The 18,606-nt window shown below is 45.2% G+C and overlaps 2 protein-coding genes across 2 annotated transcripts in view; one reads left to right on the top strand and one right to left on the bottom strand.

Annotated features, from left to right (window-relative positions):
- LOC125460206 (monoglyceride lipase-like) overlaps positions 1-3,338 on the top strand; it is a 75,226-nt gene extending 71,888 nt beyond the window's left edge. Inside the window, exon 8 of the mRNA XM_048547359.2 lies at positions 3,152-3,338. Coding sequence (XP_048403316.1) covers positions 3,152-3,265 — 114 coding nt within the window. The 3' untranslated portion in view covers positions 3,266-3,338. The remainder of the gene's footprint in view (positions 1-3,151) is intronic.
- Positions 3,339-6,946: 3,608 nt separating this feature from the next.
- Positions 6,947-18,606, bottom strand: part of LOC125460467 (monoglyceride lipase-like) — a 56,221-nt gene continuing 44,561 nt past the window's right edge. Inside the window, exons 6-7 of the mRNA XM_048547984.1 lie at positions 11,630-11,845; positions 6,947-7,057 (exon numbers count right to left, since the gene is read on the bottom strand). Of these exons, the coding sequence (XP_048403941.1) occupies positions 6,947-7,057; positions 11,630-11,845 (327 nt within the window). The remainder of the gene's footprint in view (positions 7,058-11,629; positions 11,846-18,606) is intronic.

The raw sequence follows: 18,606 nt of genomic DNA, 5'->3' as shown, positions 1-18,606 counted from the left end.
AGCCTACCATGGGGAACCTTATCAAATGCCTTACTGAAGTCCATATACACCACATCCACAGCTCGACCCTCATCAACTTTTCTAGTCACATCCTCAAAGAACTCGATAAGGTTTGTGAGGCATGACCTGCCCCTCACAAAGCCGTGTTGACTGCATTTGATCAAGCCATGCTCTTCCAGATGGTCATAAATCCTATCCCTCAGAATCCTTTCTAACACATTACAGACGACAGACGTGAGACTTACTGGTCTGTAATTGCCGGGGTTTTCCCTATTTCCTTTCTTGAAGAGAGGAATTACATTTGCCTCTCTCCAGTCCTCAGGTACGACTCCAGTGGAGAGAGAGGATGCAAAGATCCTCGCAAGTGGCGAAGCAATTGCATTTCTCGCTTCCCAAAGCAGCCGAGGACAAATCTGGTCCGGGCCTGGCGACTTGTCAATCTTAATGTTTGACAAAATTTTCAGCACATCAGCTTCCTCTATCTCTATCCGTTCCAGCATGCGCACCTGCTCTTCAAAGGTTTCATTCACTACAAAGTTCGTTTCTTTCGTAAAGACAGAAGCAAAAAGCTCATTTAGGGCTTCCCCTACCTCCTCAGACTCCACACACAAGTTCCCTATGCCGTCCCTGATCGGCCCTACTCTTTCTTTGACCATTCTCTTATTCCTCACATAAGTGTAAAATGCCTTTGTGTTCTCCCTAATTCGTTCTGCCAAGCCTTTCTCGTGCCCCCTCCTGGCTCGCCTCAGACCATTTTTGAGCTCCTTCCTCGCCTGCCTGTAATCCTCTAGAGCTGAACTTGACCCTAGCTTCCTCCACCTTGTGTAAGCTACCTTCTTCCTTTTGACGAGAACCTCCAGCGCTCTCGACATCCAAGGTAAGAAGCCCTCTTACCCCTTCTTGCCTGTCTCAGAGAGACATATTTATTCATCACTCGCAACAACTGTTCCTTAAACCGTCTCCACATGTCTATAGTGCTCTTACCATGGAACAATTGCTCCCAGTCCATGCTTCCTAACTCATGTCTAATCGCATCATAGTTTCCTCTTCCCCAATTAAATATCCTCCCATTCTGCCTAATCCTCTCCTTCTCCATAGCTATGTAGAATGTGAGGCAGTTATGGTCACTATCACCAAAATGCTCTCCCACCACAAGATCTGATACCTGCCCCGGCTCGTTTCCGAGCACCAAGTCTAGAATGGCCTCTCCCCTCGTCGGCCCGTCAACGTACTGCGTTAGGAAACCCTCCTGAACACACCTTACAAAAACAGCTTGCAGGATTTAAACTACATGGAGAGATTAGGCTGGGGCTATTTTCACTGGAGTGTCGGAGGCTGAGGGGGTGACCTTATAGAAGTTTATAATATCATGAGGGGCATGGATAGGGTACACAGGCAAGGGTTTTTTTTCCCCAGGGCAGGAGAGTCCAAAACTAGGGGGCATAGACTTTCACTGAGAGGGGAAGGATTTAAAAGGGACCTCGGGGTAACTTTTACACACAGAGGGTGGTGCACGATTGGAATGAGCTGCCAGAGGATGTGGTACAATTATAACATTTAAGAGGCATCTGGATGGGTATATGAATAGGAAGGGGTTAGATGGATATGGGCCGAATGCTGGCAAATGGGACTAGATTAGTTTAGGATATCTGGTCAGCATGGACAAGTTGGACTGAAGGGCCTGATTCTGTGCTGTACAACTCTTTGACTCTATGACTGTGAGTAATTAATCAGACATACCAAGCCAATGAGATGTTTCTGAGCCTGTGATTCCACTCAGCACTTTTAACATTCAGTCTCTCTGGCACCGATGCAGAGTAACAGCAGTGTCTACTTTCCACAAGGTGCACTGCACTAACTCAGTTGGGCTCCTTCCACCGCACCTTCCAAACCCACGGCCACTTCCAAACAGAAGGACAAGGGTAGCAGAGACATGGGAACACCACCCCCTGCTAGCTCCCCTCCAAGTCACTCACCACCCTGACTTGGAAATGTATCATCGTTCCTTCACTGTGGCCGGATCAAAATCCTGGAATTTGATTTATTGATGGATTTATGTCACATGCACTGAAATACAGTGAAAAGTTTTGAGTACAAGCGGTACAGGCAGATCACAGCAAGCAAAGGGTTTACAGACCAAAAATACTTAAAGGCGTACAGATTATATTGTGGGTTACATTATTTGAGGCTAGAGTCCATTCAAACATCTGATAACAGCCAGAAAGAAGCTGTACCTGAACCTGCAGGTGGCTGTGTTCAGATTCTATACCATTGCCAGATGGAAGAGGTTTTTGGAGATCATTACCGGGGTGCAATGGGTGTTGGGTGTTGGCTGCCTTTGCACAGCAGTGAACTATATAAATGGAGTCCATGGGTGGAGGGTTGGCTTCTGTGATGTTCTGGGCTGTGCACACCACCGCCTGTAGTTTCTTTCGGTCCTGGGCAGAGCCATTGCCGTACCAGGCCGTTATGCACCCGGGCAGTTTGCTTTCAATGGTGCACCTGCAGAAGTTGGTGAGGGACCTTATGGACATGTCAAATTTCCTGAGATGCCTGAGGAAAACGAAGCATTGATGTGCCTTCCTGACTGTCACATTTATGTGGGAAATCCGGGACAGATTGTCGGTTATCATCACTCCTGAGGAACTTAATGCTCTTCACCCTCTCAACCTCAGTTCCATTGATGTAGATGGGGGTGTGTTCTCCTCCTTTCTTTCTGAAGTCCTTTAGTCTTGCCAACATTGATGGACAGATTGCTTTCACTGCGACATGTCACCAAGCCCTCTATCTCCCTTCTGTATTTTGACTCTGTCCCATTACGCTGGTATCACCAGTGAATTTGTAAATGGCAATCATTCGGAATTTGGAAATACAGACAAGGGTCTACAGGGAGTACAGTCGGGGGCTGAGGAGTTTCTTCCCTATCCGACCACCTTCCTACAGCACAGGGACAGCAGCACCTCAAAGGGTGACTTACCCACCCCCCCCCCCACCCCCACCCCCGCCTCAGAACCTTCCCAACAGTTATTAGGGATGGGCAGCAAAAATGTTGATGTAGACATCGGGGCTCGCATCCTGCGAAAGAATAAACTTAAAATAATGATATCAAAGGCAGGCTTTCACTGTCTCTGCTTTTCTTTATTTCTTCCAGGTCTTTGAGGGGTCTTTCCATCAACTTCACAAGGAACTGGCAGAAGTCACTGAGGAAATGTTTGAATTGATTGAAAAGTGGCTCAGTGAGAGACTATCCCCAGTAAAAACATGAGCGAGGTGTGAAAATGCGAGAGTTTACTAATATTATTTATACAGGGACTGAATGGGAGGATGGGTGGGAGGGGAATAAAACCAGTTTCAAATGATCTGATTAACAAATTAAATTTTTTTTTACGCAAAAATAAAGTTATTGAATAGATTGATTTTTTTTGTGTTACTGCATCATATACAGCACTATCTCACTGCTGTCCCACATTTCCTCCCTGCCCTTACATATAATCTCAATTTTACAATAACAGTTCCACATCCAGTATAATTAGCATTATCAGCAATCCTATAAACCATGTTGACCATCATGCTGAAATAGAACATATCAAAGAGATCCTGCAAGATAATGGCTATCCTCATCTGACCATTTCTTACTGTACATAATACAAGCTCACGAGAGACTTACTCGGTTCTGAAAAGTGCCAAAACAAGCTGTTTCGGTGATGCTATTCACTAACAACGTGTGAGGTTTGGGTTTTATTCCTGGCCAGTGCATGGCAGCCCTTTCTTGGGGGTGGTATGGTGGCTCAGTGGTTAGCATTGCTGCCCCATAGAGCCAGGGACCTGGGTTTAAATCCATCTGTGAGTTTATGGACTTTGCACATTCTCCGCATTCCCGCTGGGTGCTCTGGTTTCATCCCACAGTCCTGAAGATTGGCAGCGTATTTTGACGGGGTTTGGTCTGGTCCATAACTATTGGCAGCCTCCAAGTAAATTCAAAGTGACTGAACACCAGGAAATTACATTATGAGCCTGAAGATACATCCTGTGCAGATGTATGAGATATTTGTGTGTGAGAGAGTGCGAGTGTGTGTGTGTGTGTGTGTGAGAGAGAGAGTGCGAGTGTGTGTGTGTGTGTGAGAGAGAGTGCGAGTGTGTGTGTGTGTGTGTGTGTGAGAGAGAGAGTGTGAGTGTGTATGTGTGTGTGAGAGAGTGCGTGTGTGTGTGAGAGAGAGAGTGCGAGTGTGTAGGTGTGTGTGTGTGTGAGAGAGAGAGACTGCGAGTGTGTATGTGTGTGAGAGAGTGCGAGTGTGTATGTGTGTGTGTGTGTGTGTGAGAGAGAGCGTGCGAGTGTGTATGTGTGTGTGTTTGTGTGTGTGAGAGAGAATGCGAGTGTGTGTGTGTGTGTGTGTGTGTGTGTGAGCGAGAGAGAGAGTGCGAGTGTGTGTGTGTTTGTGTGTGTGTGTGCACAAAGTTACCTGGCCAGGATCATGCAGCTGTAACTGTTTCTGAGCTCCAAAGGGAAATCCTAATGAAAGTTGGGGCAGTTGGTTTCCCTGGAGCACACAGGCTCATTGTGGTGAGGACAGCAATGTCTGAGGCTCTGGAGGAGCAAACCGCCTGGTAATAGTTTCCATATTTCACATCAGAAATTGGCACTTTTCTGTTTCTTGGGAAGGAGAGGAGACCTGGGGATTGCAAGGCCCTGAGGAGAACGTAGCTAAAAATGAGATGGAAATGCATGGATATCAGGATACAGTGAGATTCAGAACTTGCCAGTTAAACCGCTAGGGAAAAGTATGAATGTTTCTTTCAATGTTGAGATTCCGATGTTCACAAATCTTCCTGACTTTCTGACCGTTGCCAGCATCGCTCAGGAGAGTGGGAGAACCATGCACAAAAACACTACTTCATTTTTATGGAAACCGTTTTGTTCAACCAGCACCTTTAGAGAAGAACATCTGCTGGTCGTACACATGACCACCAGGCCCTCAGAAATCAAAGCTGAAAATGCTGTGAGCAGGAATAACAGCATTTCTCAAGATGACGGCTGCAATGCTCACATTGTGTGTATGCAATTAATAATAAGGCCTCCCTTCGGAGACAAAACAGAAATTGATGGCAAGCTTTAGCAGGTCTGGCCTGCCTTTAGAAATATAGGCTGAACAAAAATTAAACAAGCTTCTGAGGTTAACTGCAATTTCACTGTGACCTCAGTAGTCTTGTGTTAGAATTCTATTACAAAAGGGCGCTGTACAAATTTCTGAAGAAGGGTCTAGACCCGAAACGTCAGCCTTCCTGATCCTCTGACGCTGCTTGGCCTGCTGTGTTCATCCAGCTCTACACCTTGTTATCTTAGTTCAGATCGTCTTACTGTGTAATCTTACCATCACTTACAGTGTGACAATAAACATTGTTTAACAGCTACTATTAAAGAAATCTGGCCTGAGCTGATGTGAAAGTGCCCAAATTACAACACAATCCAACACATGATATACAGGCACTGATGTGGAGGATTCAGTTTATTGTAAATATGAAGTAAATCAGATTTATTGGCATTTGTTTAACAGTTCTGAATTAGAGAGTACAGCAAATAACATTGTCAACATGAGAAATACTTTAAAATGTTGATTTAAACATGGTTTTCACTAACTCTTTAAAAATATTTCCCATTACACTCTAATGCCAATTTGCAAATAATTTCTTTTTGTCATTTTACCTTCAGTCCCCTCTCAGTCCCTTGCCATGTGACAACTGTGATTGTGAGATTAGTGTCACTGTCTCCCAGTGACTGAAATTACTTTTGTTCCTCTGTGAGATTGTAGGGGTTTGGGGGAATGTATCCAGAGTGGCTGCCCTTTCAACCCAGGACAGCACCAACACTTTGAACTGAAGTCAATGCTTAGCCTGCCTTGAGAGATCTTCCATCTGTGCTGTCATGTGCCAGTCACTGATCAGCCCTCAATGATTGACTATGTAACACTCTTTAGCAGGTAACTGCGGAAACTGGAGAAATCAGAATACATCTTACAACAGAGATTTAATAGGTTTGTTGGAAATTGTTGAACATTCTATTGACAAGTATCAGTAATCAGAATAGACTGACAACAAGAACAAAAGCAAACTTGCTGGAAAACAAAATAGAATACTTCAGGGATCAAGAGATACCATTTTGTGTTAGTGATGAACACATCTCATGGGGATTCCAGAGATATATTGGCTCAAATCAAAGCAGCACTTCTCCTCTGAGATTGAAACTCAATTTTAAAGACATTAAAGTGTTCAGGAAATCAACAGTAGCAGCAGATGGACACCAGTTCTCTCCAAGTGGTTTATTAGTGTCTTAGCAATTTCACAATTCTGTTCACATTGTATGGAAATGAAGCACCAGTGGCCTCATCTACATCCCATGGGGCAGGAGTGATGGAGCTCAGGAGTGAAACATACCAATGCTATGGTGTTGGAGGATACACCCCTACACCAATGCGGCTGACAAGGGACAATCACTTACAGCAGATCACCATTGCTTCTACCTGAACCCCCTCTTCCCAATGCACCCATTGTACCCTACAGTTCTGCTGGCTCCTGGGCTCGCGGTACCAAGATTCGGCAAGCTGCTGGCTGGGACTGAGAAATGTTAGTCGAAATGAGGAGGGCAGCCTTTCTCCCAACTCAGAAACAACGGGCGCACACAAAGAGGGGAGTATGCGCATTCACAGCTTTCCGAGGCTCGGTCAAACATAATTGAATTAAAAATTTGTTTGAGAAACTTCCCGAACACATGCTTCCTTTTAACATAGTTTTCCTTTGGGGATAAAAGACACATATTTTGGTTAAAAAAGACAATTTGATTTTTGTTTTTACCCTCTCTGCAATTCCCTCCCGCCCCCCACACAATTCACACCCCCCCCCATTATACATGAAACTGGTTCCTTTGTGAACTGGCCATATTTATCGTTCATGTTTATTCTTCTGGCGGCAACCTATCGGCGATCCATTTCTCAATCAACGTGAAGACTTCTACAGTAACATTTGGCAATTCTCGGTGCAGCAGGTGGAAACATTTACTTAAGACCTGAAACACACTCAGAAGGGAGAGATGGTAGTGACTAAACAGCATTGCCCGAAAGACCAACTTGTGCAGGTGAAAGAATCCAATTAAAATCTTATCACAGCAAGGTGTCTTTACTGTGGCCATTCCTTGAAAGCAATGAAACATCAACTTGGGAGCAAAATATTGGCAACGATCATAGAATCCCTCCAGTGCGGAAGCAGGCCATTTAGCCCATTGAGTCGATACCGACCCACCAAAGTGCATCCCACCTAGGCACAACCCCCACCTTATTCCTGCAACCCTGCATTTCTCTAGGCTGATCCACCTAGCCTTTACAACAATTTAGCATGACCAATCCACCCAAAACTGCATGTCTTTGGACTGTGGGAGGAAACCGGAGCCCCTGGAAGAAACCCATGCAGACACAGGGAGAATGTGCAAACTCCCCACTGGCAGTCGCCCAAGGGTAAGATTGAACCTGGGTCCCCAGTGCTGTGAGGCAGACAGAGCCAATGATGGAAATGAAAAGGATTGCTTCTGATCATTGGACATTGCAGATTTTTGACTAACAAGGGTTAGACTAACAAGGGAGTCAAGTATTATCGGGGAAAAATCTCAGGCCCCTTATCTCAGGAAGGATGTACTGGCCCTGGAGCGGGTTCAGAGGAGGTTCACGAGAATGGTCCCAGGAATGGAAAGCTTAACATGTGAGGAATGTTTGAGGACTCTGGGACTATACTCATTGGAATTTAGAAGGATGAGAGGGATCTAATTGAAACTTTCAAAATACTGAATGGCCTGGACAAAGTGGATGTTGGGAAGATGTTTCCATTGGTAGGAGAGACTAGCACCCGAGGGCACAGCCTCAGAATAAAGGGAAGACCTTTTAGAATGGAGATAAAGAGAAACTTCTTCAGCCAGAGAGTGGTGAACCTATGGAATTCACTGCCAAAGAAGGCTGTGGAGGCCAGTCATTGAGTACATTTAAGACTGAGATAGATTGGCTCTTGATTATCAAGGGGATCAAGGGTGATGGGGAGAAAGCAGGAGAATGGGGTTGAGGAACTTATCAGCCATGATTGAATGATGGAGCGGACTCAATGGGCCGAATGGCCTAATTTCTGCTTCTATGACTTATGGACTTATAAAAAGCAGGAAAGCAGCTGAGCCACAATCAGATTAGATACACCCAGTAGCAAGGAGTGTGTACCATCTACAAGGCGCACTGCAGAAATTCAACCAGGCTTCTCCAGCAGCATCTTCCAACCCCACAACCACCACCACCTGGAAGGACAGATGAGGCTGGAGGGTTTGATTACAAGGAAAGGTTGAGTAGTCTGCCCTAGAGGGCAACTTGGGACCCGAGGGGCAACTTTTTCACACAGAGGGTGGTGCATGCGTGGAACAAGCTGCCAGAGGAAATGGTGGAGGCTGGTACAATTGCAACATTTAAAAGACAAGTACATGGATAGGAAAGGTTTAGAGGGAAATGGGCCAAACACAGGCAAGTGGGAACAGTTCAGCTGAGGACTCCTGGTCAGCATTGACAAGTTGGGCCTAAGGGTCTGTTTCTGTCCTCCATGACTCTATGACAAGGGCAGCAGTTACATTGGAACACTACACCAGCAAGTTCCTCTCTGAACCAATCACCATTTCTGACTTGGAAATACATTGCCATTCCTACAGCGTCATTGGGTCCAAACCCTGGAACCCCTTCCCTAACAGCATTGTTAACAGCAAGGATCTGTGCTAGGGAGACAACAGTACTTCATCAACACAAACAATTTGAATGTGGGGAAGAAATGTAATATTTCCAAATTTGCTGATGACATAATACCAGGTGGGACTTGCTTTTATGGGACAGTGCATTGAGTGTAGTAGTTAGGAGGCCATGTTGTGACTGTACAGGGCATTGGTTAGGGCCACTTTTAGAAAACTGTACAGTTCTGGTCTCCCTTCTATAGGAAAGATGTTGTGAAACTTGAAAGAGTCCAGAAAAGATTTACAAGAATGTTGCCGGGGTCGGAGAGAGTTTAAGCTGTAGGGAGATGCTGAATTGGCTGGCGCTATTTTCCCTAGAGCATACAGGCTGAGGGGTGACCTTATAGAGGTGTATAAAATCATGAGGAGCATGGATAGGGTGAATAGCCAAGGTCTTTTCCCCAGGGTAGGGGAGTCCAAAACTACAGAGAATAGGTTTAAAGTGAGAGGGGAAAGATTTAAAAGGGACCTAAGGGGCCACTTTTTCACACAGAGGGTGGTGCGTGTATGGAATAAACTGCCAGAGGAAGTGGTGGAGGCTGGTGCAGTTACAACATTTAAAATGGGTACATGAATAGGAAGGGTTTAGAGAGAAATGGGCCAAATGCTGGCAAATGGGACTAGGGTTATTTAGGATACCTGGTCGGCATGAATGAGTTGGACTGAACGGCCTGTTTCCGTGCTGCACATCTCTGAGGGTCTAAGTGTAATCTGTCAGGATGGTGTAATGATGTTTGAGAAGTCTTGGACAAGCTAAGTAAATGGGCAAGAAAATGGCAGATGGAATACAATGGGAACAACAGTTAAGTTATTCACTTTGGTGAAATAACAGAAAGACAGAACGCTTTTTGAAAGGTGACAGGTTGGAAATATTGATGTCCAAAGAGATCTGGATGTCTTTGCTCATAAGTCACAGAAAGCTAACATGCAGGTGCAGCAGGCACTGGGAAAGACAGATAGTTCGCTTGTCTTCATCACAGAATTAGAGATATCCTGCTTCAGTTGTATAGACCCTTAGATAGACCTCACCTGGAGTATGCTGTCGAGTTCTGGTCTCCCTAAGGCAGGGAGGATATGCTGGTCACAAAGGGACTGCAACAGACACTCACCAGACTCATCCTTGGGTTGGCCATGAGGAGAGATTGAGGAAACAGGGACCGTATTCTCTACAGTTACACTTGTAGGGTGTGTTAGAATGGATGTAGGTAGGATATTTCCCCTGACAACAAAGTGTGAAGCTGGATGAACACAGCAGGCCAAGCAGCATCTCAGGAGCACAAAAGCTGACATTTTGGGCCGAGACCCTTTATCCAAAAAGGGGGATGGGGAGAGGGTTCTGAAATAAATAGGCGGGGGGGAGGCGGATCAAAGATGGATAGAGGAGAAGATAGGTGGAGAAGAGACGGAAAAACTGCTTGATGTCTAAATGTGGCTGGTCTTCAGGACATGGTTGAGCAGTTTCAAGGCTGAAGATATTACAAGAGATTTTCAGTGGGAGGGAGACCCCCTGAGGTTTGTCCAGAGGGAGGAGGGTAACTTCTTCAGGTTAGGCATCCCCAGAAGAGGCTTCACAGTGGGGTTAAAATTGTATCAGAGATAATGAGAACTGCAGATACTGGAGAATCCAAGATAACGAAGTGTGGAGCTGGATGAACACAGCAGTTATTTGCCCTGACTGGTGAATCTAGACCCAGGTGTCATTCTCACAATAAGGAATAGGACATTTAGGATGGAGCTGAGGGAATCCTGCAGCCCAATGGCATCAATGTGGACTTCACCAGCTTCAAAATCTCCCCTTCCCCCACTGCATCCCAAAACCAGCCCAGTTCATCCCCTCCCCCCACTGCACCACACAACCAACCCAGCTCTTCCCCTCCACCCACTGCATCCCAAAACCAGTCCAACCTGTCTCTGCCTCCCTAACCTGTTCTTCCTCTCACCCATCCCTTCCTCCCACCCCAAGCCGCACCTCCATTTCCTACCTACTAACCTCATCCTGCCCCCTTGACCTGTCCGTCTTCCCTGGACTGACCTATCCCCTCCCTACCTCCCCACCTATACTCTCCTCTCCACCTATCTTCTTTTCTCTCCATCTTCAGTCCGCCTCCCCCTCGCTCCCTATTTATTCCAGAACCCTCTTCCCATCCCCCTCTCTGATGTAGGGTCTAGGCCCAAAACGTCAGCTTTTGTGCTCCTGAGATGCTGCTTGGCCTGCTGTGTTCATCCAGCTCCACACTTTGTTATGTTGGATTCTCCAGCATCTGCAGTTCCCATTATTACCATTGCATTTGATGCAGCTCCTTAGGAGAAGCTGAGATTAAAAGAAAACAATGACTGAAGGACTATTCGGGCGTGTGTGTTATCCCTGGAAAAAAGTCTAATCTGCTTTCTTTTTCAAGCTTCGACAGAGTGAGAAGTGAATGAGTATAGAAAATTTTTTCTTCATCTGGTGGCATGTGGGCATCGCTGGCTGAGAAGGTGGGGGTGAGCTGCCTTCTTGAACCGCTGCAGTCCATGTGCTGTGTGTTCGCCCACAATGCCTTTAGGGAGGGAATTCCAGGATTTTGACCCAGTGGCAGTGAAGAAACGGCGATATATTTCCCAGTCAACTTGTGAACAGTGTTGGTGTGATGGTTCCACAGAGGCTTCTGATAAGGGAAACAGGAATGTGGGGTCATGTTGCCGGCTCCCAGCATAAGTCCCCGATGGGCACTGGGTTGGTGACACCATCCACAGACTGGCCGTTATGATATGGAGTTCATGAAGTTTGCAACTGGACTGTAAGGAAGATCCCAGTTTAACTCAGACAACCAGGGGAAAAGAAAACCTCACCTTCATAGTCTTGTCCGAACTGACTGCCAGCTTGTACAGGAGGAAGGAGCCCCTGATATCACAAAGTTTATCCGCATCGCCATGTAAAATCAACATTGGCCAAGTGATGGTAGGCAAAATGTGCTCAAGTTTGGCAACCGCTTGTAACACCTGAACGGTGAATCTCATCCGATACGGTCCGTGGTAGTTGAGAGGATCATTTTTGAAGCTCTTTACCTGCAAAAACCAAAACATGTCACATGCGCACGTTAGGACATCAGCAGGGGAACACTGCAGTTCAGCATCCACGCAAATTGCGTGAGATCGAAACAGGACAGGAATTGTTTGGAACGGTTTTGAAACTTAGAAATCCTGTTCAATGTGCAACAGTGAATGTTGAGGTAGGTGAAGTCAAGCCAGGTAGCCATAGTTGGGATTTGGGGATGGTGAGGTCAGGAGGTCAATAAGAAACAGCATCGGGAATGAAACAGTCACCAGGCAACATTAGCTTCTGGACAAGCCAGAGGATGGGGTTTGGAGATATGAGCGTAGCATTCAGATTTAGAAAGACAGAGCTGAATGTGGGGAGGGGCCATGGTTGAGGTAATGTTCCTTTGTATTCATTCACAGGATGTGGGCATTGCTGGCTGGGCCAGAATTTAACGTCTATCACTAATTGCCTATCAGGCAGATAAGAGTCAATCACTTTGTGAGGTCAATAACACACCCAAAACCATTCACAATATTCCAGCTGTGGTCTGACTAGTGTCTTGGAAAGAGTTAGCACTGCCTGACCGTTTTATGTTCATGAAGCCTTACGGAATCAGGTCAAATATGGTTAAAGCAACTTCCAACTGAGTATTTTTAAAATGAGTTGCAGTCATAGAATCATACAGCATAGAAACAGACCCTTTGGCCAAACATAATCCCAAACTACACCAGTCCCACCTGCCTACTCCTGGCCCATATCCCTCCAAACTTTTTCTATCCATGTATCTACCTAAATGTCTTTAAACATTGTAATTGCACCAATAGCCGCCACTTCTTCAGGAAGTTCATTCCACACATGAACCCGCTGTGTAAAACAAAATTGCCCTCATGTCTTTTTTAAATCTGTCTGCTCTCACCATAAAAAGTGCCCCCTAGTTTTGAAATCCCCATCCTAGGGAAGAGACAACTACCACTAGCTCTATCTATACCTCTCATTATTTCGCAAACTTCTATAAGTTTGCCTCTCAATCTCCTATGCTCCAGTGAAAAAACTCCCAGTCTATCCAGCCTTTCTATATAGCTCAAACCTTTCATACCTGGCAACATCCTGATAAATCTCTTCTGAACCCTCACCAGCTTAATAATATTCTTCCTGTAACTGAGAGACCAGAACTGGGCACAGTGCTCCAGAACAGGCCTCATCAATGTCCTGCATAACCTCAACATCACCTCCCAATTCTGTTCCTCATACAAACACCATTCAAGCCTCAAAGTTTTTTAAAGTACTATTTATGAATAATATGTATATGATGTTAAGTCAGCAGAGCTCCCTGCTCTGAACTGCATGAGTTCCAGCAGAGTCTCGAACACCTGACTACTGAGATCACAGTTATACCACCATGTACACACAGTAAACCCTATCTCTACACTTTTTATGTACTGCACCACACCCAGCCCCACCCTGCTGAAGAATCAGTGCTCCTCCGTGTTCAATACCCCTCGGAAAAAGCTATCGACAGTATAGCCTGTATTCTTAGTGGGAGTCTTTAACATCAATCATTTATTTTGACTCGGTAGTCTCAGAGCTGGCTCAGTCCTGAGGGACACAGCTTCCCTACTGAGTCTATGGTGGGTAAGGGTGAGAGAACCAACTAGAGGGAAAGGAACCTACCTGGCATTGCCTGCAAGGAGTTTTCCATTCCATTTGCATCCATCCATGAAATGTTTGGTGAGAGTGGCTATCACTGAGTTCACACTGAGATAAAGTCGTGCCTTCACATTAAGGATATCCTCCGTTCTGTTGTGTTGCACCATTACTGTGCAAATGGGGCGTTTTCAGAATAGATTTCAAAACTGGGCCCCCGAGGGAAATGGTATTCAACTATAATCTGCTAATATATCCCCCACTCTACCATTATCATCAAGCCAGGTTTCAATGCTTAGTCAACGGAGAGTGCAAGAGCCCATGCCAGGAGCGGTGCTAGGTATACCTAAGAATGAGTTGTCAACCTGGTGAAGCTACAACGCAGGGCCTTCTATCCATGGTAGGGTCAGAAGTGGGGATGTTCGCCAATAATGGCACAATGTTCAGCACTATTTGTGACTCCTCAAATACTGAAACAGCCTCTGTCCATATACACCAAGTTCTGATGGGACTGTTAAGTACCAAGTAACATTTATGCCACACAAGTGCCAGACAATCAAAAAGAGGATGTAACCAACAACGCCCTGAACATTTGTACGCCCTTTTAATTCTGAGTCAAGCAGGATCGAGATACTCAGGGGATTGTGAATCTTTGAAATTCTCCACCACTGCAAAAGCTCAGTCTGAGTGTGTTGCAAGCAGAAATGGATGGATTTTTAAACAGCAATGACATAAAGGGATATGGAAAAGGTATGGCAACAAAGCTTTGAAGTGGACGTTCATACATGATTGCGTTGAATAGCAAAGCGGATTTGATGGGTTGAATGGCCTACTCCTGTGCCTCGGCTCCTCTCTATTATTGAATCCCTCATTATCAACATCAACCTCCTGGGGATTACCATTGACCAGTCACTGAACTGGACCAGCGATATAAATACTGTGAACACAAGGGCAAGCCAGAGGCTGGCAAATAACTCACCTCCTGACTTCCCAAAGCCTGTCTACCATCTACAAGGCACAAGTCAAGAGTGCGATGGAATATCGCCATTTGCCTGGATGGGCGCAGCTCCAACAACACTCGAGCAGTTTGACACCATCCAGGACAAAGCAGCCACTTGACTGGCACCACACCTATGCCCCACTCTCCCCACTACCAACGTACAGCGGCAGCAAGCCCCTGGAGGAGGATTAGACATGGTTCTGAACAGCACGGCCTGGGCGTTGGTGAAACGGAGCTGGAGCTCAGCTCAAAAGTTTTCCAAATATGGATACAAAGAAAGCTCCTTCGAATATTTTAGAAACATTGAGGATCCCTTCCAGGGAGAACAAAATCCAGAGGAAACAAGGTAGATATTGTCAAATTGGAACAGAAATATCTTGAAAATCTATTCATAGTAGAAGTGGGTGAGGAACACCAAGAATGTTTTGGGCGTGCAGCCTTGAGGAATGAGGGAAGGGAGATGCAGTGACTGACGGAAGGGAGATGCAGTGATTGTGGGAAATGGGATGCTGTGACTGTGGGAAATGGGAAGGAGTGACTGAGTTAGTCGGGGTGCAGTGGATGACGGGGCTTGGGATTCAGTGACTTGCAAATGGGAAGCCGTTACAAAGGGATATGGAATACAGTGCCTTAGGGATATGGAATGCTGTGACTGAGGGCAATGGCATGCAGTTACTGAGGGGAATGGGATGCAGTGACTGAGTGAAATGGGATGCAGTGACTGAGTGAATGGGCATGTAGAGATTCAGGGAAAGGAGATGCAGTGACTCAGGGAAAGGGGATGCAGTGACTGAGAGAAACCCTATTACCTCACTCACTCCTTCCCATTACCACAGTCACTGCATCCCATTTCACTCAGCCACTGTATCCCGTATCTCACAGGCACTGCATTCAATTTCCCTCATGCACTGCAACCCATTTCTCTCAGTCACTGCATCTCCTTTCCCTGAGTCACTGCAGGAATGAGGATAACAGGAAGCAGTAAAGCAGCCAACAGAAGAACATTGCTTTATTCGTTCACGGGCATTGCTACCCAGGCCAGCATTTGTTGTCCATCCATAATTCCCCCTAAGCCAGTTAAGTGCCAACCACATTGCTGTGGGTCAGGAGTCATATGTTGGCCAGACCAGGTACAGGTGGCAGATTTCCTTCCCTAAAGAACATTAGTGAGTAAGAGGTTTCTTTCCTCAGCAACTGAGAACAGTCCCACAGCCATCACCAGACTCTTAATTCCAGATTTTTATTGTTATGGACTGGCAAGAAAATATATTAAGAAGGCATCCTAGATCCTAACTTTTTCTCATTTCAAACTGTGAGTGTGAGGTGCTGTGTTCCAGATGCAATTTGATTGATCAAACTAATTGACATTAAGCAAAATACAATTTATCTAAACACTATAGTTAAAATAGAATCAAATAAAGAAGAAATTGGAATAATTTCATAGGAAAACCTAACAGAATAGTAGATTAGTGATAATGGGAACTGCAGATGCTGGAGAATCCAAGATAATAAAGTGTGAAGCTGGATGAACACAGCAGGCCAAGCAGCATCTCAGGAGCACAAAAGGAGCACAAATAGTAGATTATTTCACTACCAACAGCAACAGTTCCAATATAGTAACATTCCATAAACACGCCTGTGACAAAAAGGCAATTTCAGAAAACAGCTTGTCTCACATGCAGTTCTCTAATACAGGAGGAAACAGCATCAAAAGACAATTCTGAGAGGGAACTCAGAGGAAGAGTGTAGCAACTAGGAGAGATTTATTGCCTTCTAACCCTGCTGAAGACCCAGCAACAACTATTGAAAACTAACTAAGACTAAAACTAACTGTAAGAGTTTGACCACACCCACTCAGGCTGCTTCTATTGTTCCAACTTTAAAAAAAAACCAAGGCCTCTTCTCATAGTCTGCTTGCTACCCTGTCCTCCAATCTCTGTCGCTAAAAGAAACCAGGGTAAAACACATCACATAAAGCCACAGTATCATCACATTATTAAAACCAAATTCCACCATTTGTCATGACGGGATTCAAACGCAAGTGCCCAGAGCATAGCACCTAACACTCAGTAATGGGGGAAAGTCTGAAAGAAATGTTGCCTTTGAAGAGGGGGTGGTGAACCACCTGGTTGAGCTGCCGCAGCCCGTTCAGTGATGATATCCTGGCATTGCTGCTGGGAAGGTATTCCAGAATTTTGACCTAGCAATGAGGGAATGCATTGCACTTCTCACATTTGTGTGACATCAAGATGTACTTGGAGCTGATGGTGTCTCATGATACTGCTGCCCTCGGCCTTCTACAAAGAGGAAGACATAAATTTGAGAGGCCAGTACCAATCAGAAGCCAGGCATGACAGAAAGCTAATCTGCTGCTTCTGGATCTAACGATTTGGAAGAAATTTGAAGGAATGTGAGGGTGAATATGTTCCGGGGTCAGAATCCTGGAATTTCCTCCCTAAGGCCATCATGAGTCAACCTGCAGCACATGGTCAGCAGTCACATGACACCAGACTATAGTCCAACAGGTTTATTTGAAATCACAAACTTTCAGAGTGCGCTGACTTCAAATACACCTGTTGGACTATAACCTGGTGTCACATGTCCTCTAACTTTGTCCACTCCAGTCCAACCTCCGCATCATGGCTACAGCACATGGACTGCAGCAGTTCAAGAAGGCAGCTCACCACCACCTTCTTAAGGGGCAATTAGGAACAGCACAGCTATGCCCACAGCCCACATCATGAAAACCCGCAGGATATCGTGGCACTGAGGTGGGTGAAAAATGGATTTGCTCAAATGGCAACAGAAATGCAAAGCTAGGTCAATCGTGACTGAGTTAACAGACCATTATTTTAAAATAGTCCAAAAAAAAGCTGAAAATTCAGAAAAAGAATGGTTTGACCCAGAAAGCGGTGAGAATGTGGAATGCAGGAGTGAAATAGGTAAGATGTATTTCAGAGGAAAGTGGCGAAACACCAAAAGGGTGATGGAGCTAAATAAGAACCACTGAAGAGGGAGCTTAAGCACTTGCTCTTGTTACAACCCCAGCTGATGGTACTACTGCACAAGTCAGATCCCAGAATGAAGTTGGGCTTAAATGAGCATGCTTTTTAAAATTTGAGTTAATGCGATGGTTTTTGCTGAAGTGTAGTCACATGAGGTTGCAGATTTTCTTCAGCAACAGAAGTTTTCTAACAAAAGTGAAAAAAGGCAAGCTATCTGAAAGCAGGACACAGTCTGAAAAATCTTACAACACACAGCAAAGCAGCCTCATCTTGTTTCCCAACGTCTGTAACAGACTCAAATCCAGGGAAATTGCGTCTTATGCAAAATTTGTCGGTTTGACGTAATTGACCAATGCCAGATCTTTTCTGTGAGCTGCTCAGTTATTTGACATGAATATTCACAAAACTGAGAGAATAGACTTTCACAGCTGCTAATAACTGGTAGACTTCTAACCAAACATTCCTGATCTGGAAGTGGCACAAACTAAACATTTCTACTGATAGAGCCATGCCTCCCCTGAACTGTACTATATCCTTTTCCAGGAAATAAACTATTTCTGCTTCTTACCTTGATCAGATCTCCTTTGAACTGCCCCAAACGTTTTCAGACCCAGGTCAGTAAGTTTTGCTCAAGGAACAATCACATCCAGTGTGTGATACAATCCCAGTGAGGGTATCGTTCGGGGAATTTGGGAGCAACATGGGAATATGGTGCCATTTTTCTTTAGCTTAGGGTTTGTAAGGTTTTCTTGACAGGACAGATTTAAGTCCTGGATCAGGGGCCCAGCACAAAAGAATGACCTTCCTGGGTAAACTATAAGTTTATTTGTTGGTGACAGCTACTAATTTGAATATCTATGGTAGGTTATTTTCAGACTGAAGGTAAATAAGGGGGATATATTTACAGGCTACAAAGTAAAAAACACAGTACAATTTTTTAAAAAAGTCAAATCAAGAACTTAGTAATTAAAACAGAGATGCCAGGCCAGATGATGTTTGGTAAGTGCAGTATGTGGGAATTAGTGGAATCCATTGTGGTTCAGAGTGACCATATCTGTAGCAAGTGTTGGGTGCTTGACGAACTCTGGCTTAGAGTTGATGAGCAGGAGTCTGAGCTTTGAATGCTATGACCCACCAG

This window comes from Stegostoma tigrinum, chromosome 11, assembly GCF_030684315.1.
Source record: "Stegostoma tigrinum isolate sSteTig4 chromosome 11, sSteTig4.hap1, whole genome shotgun sequence".
NCBI lineage: Eukaryota > Metazoa > Chordata > Chondrichthyes > Orectolobiformes > Stegostomatidae > Stegostoma > Stegostoma tigrinum.
This window is presented reverse-complemented; position numbering and strand designations above follow the sequence as displayed.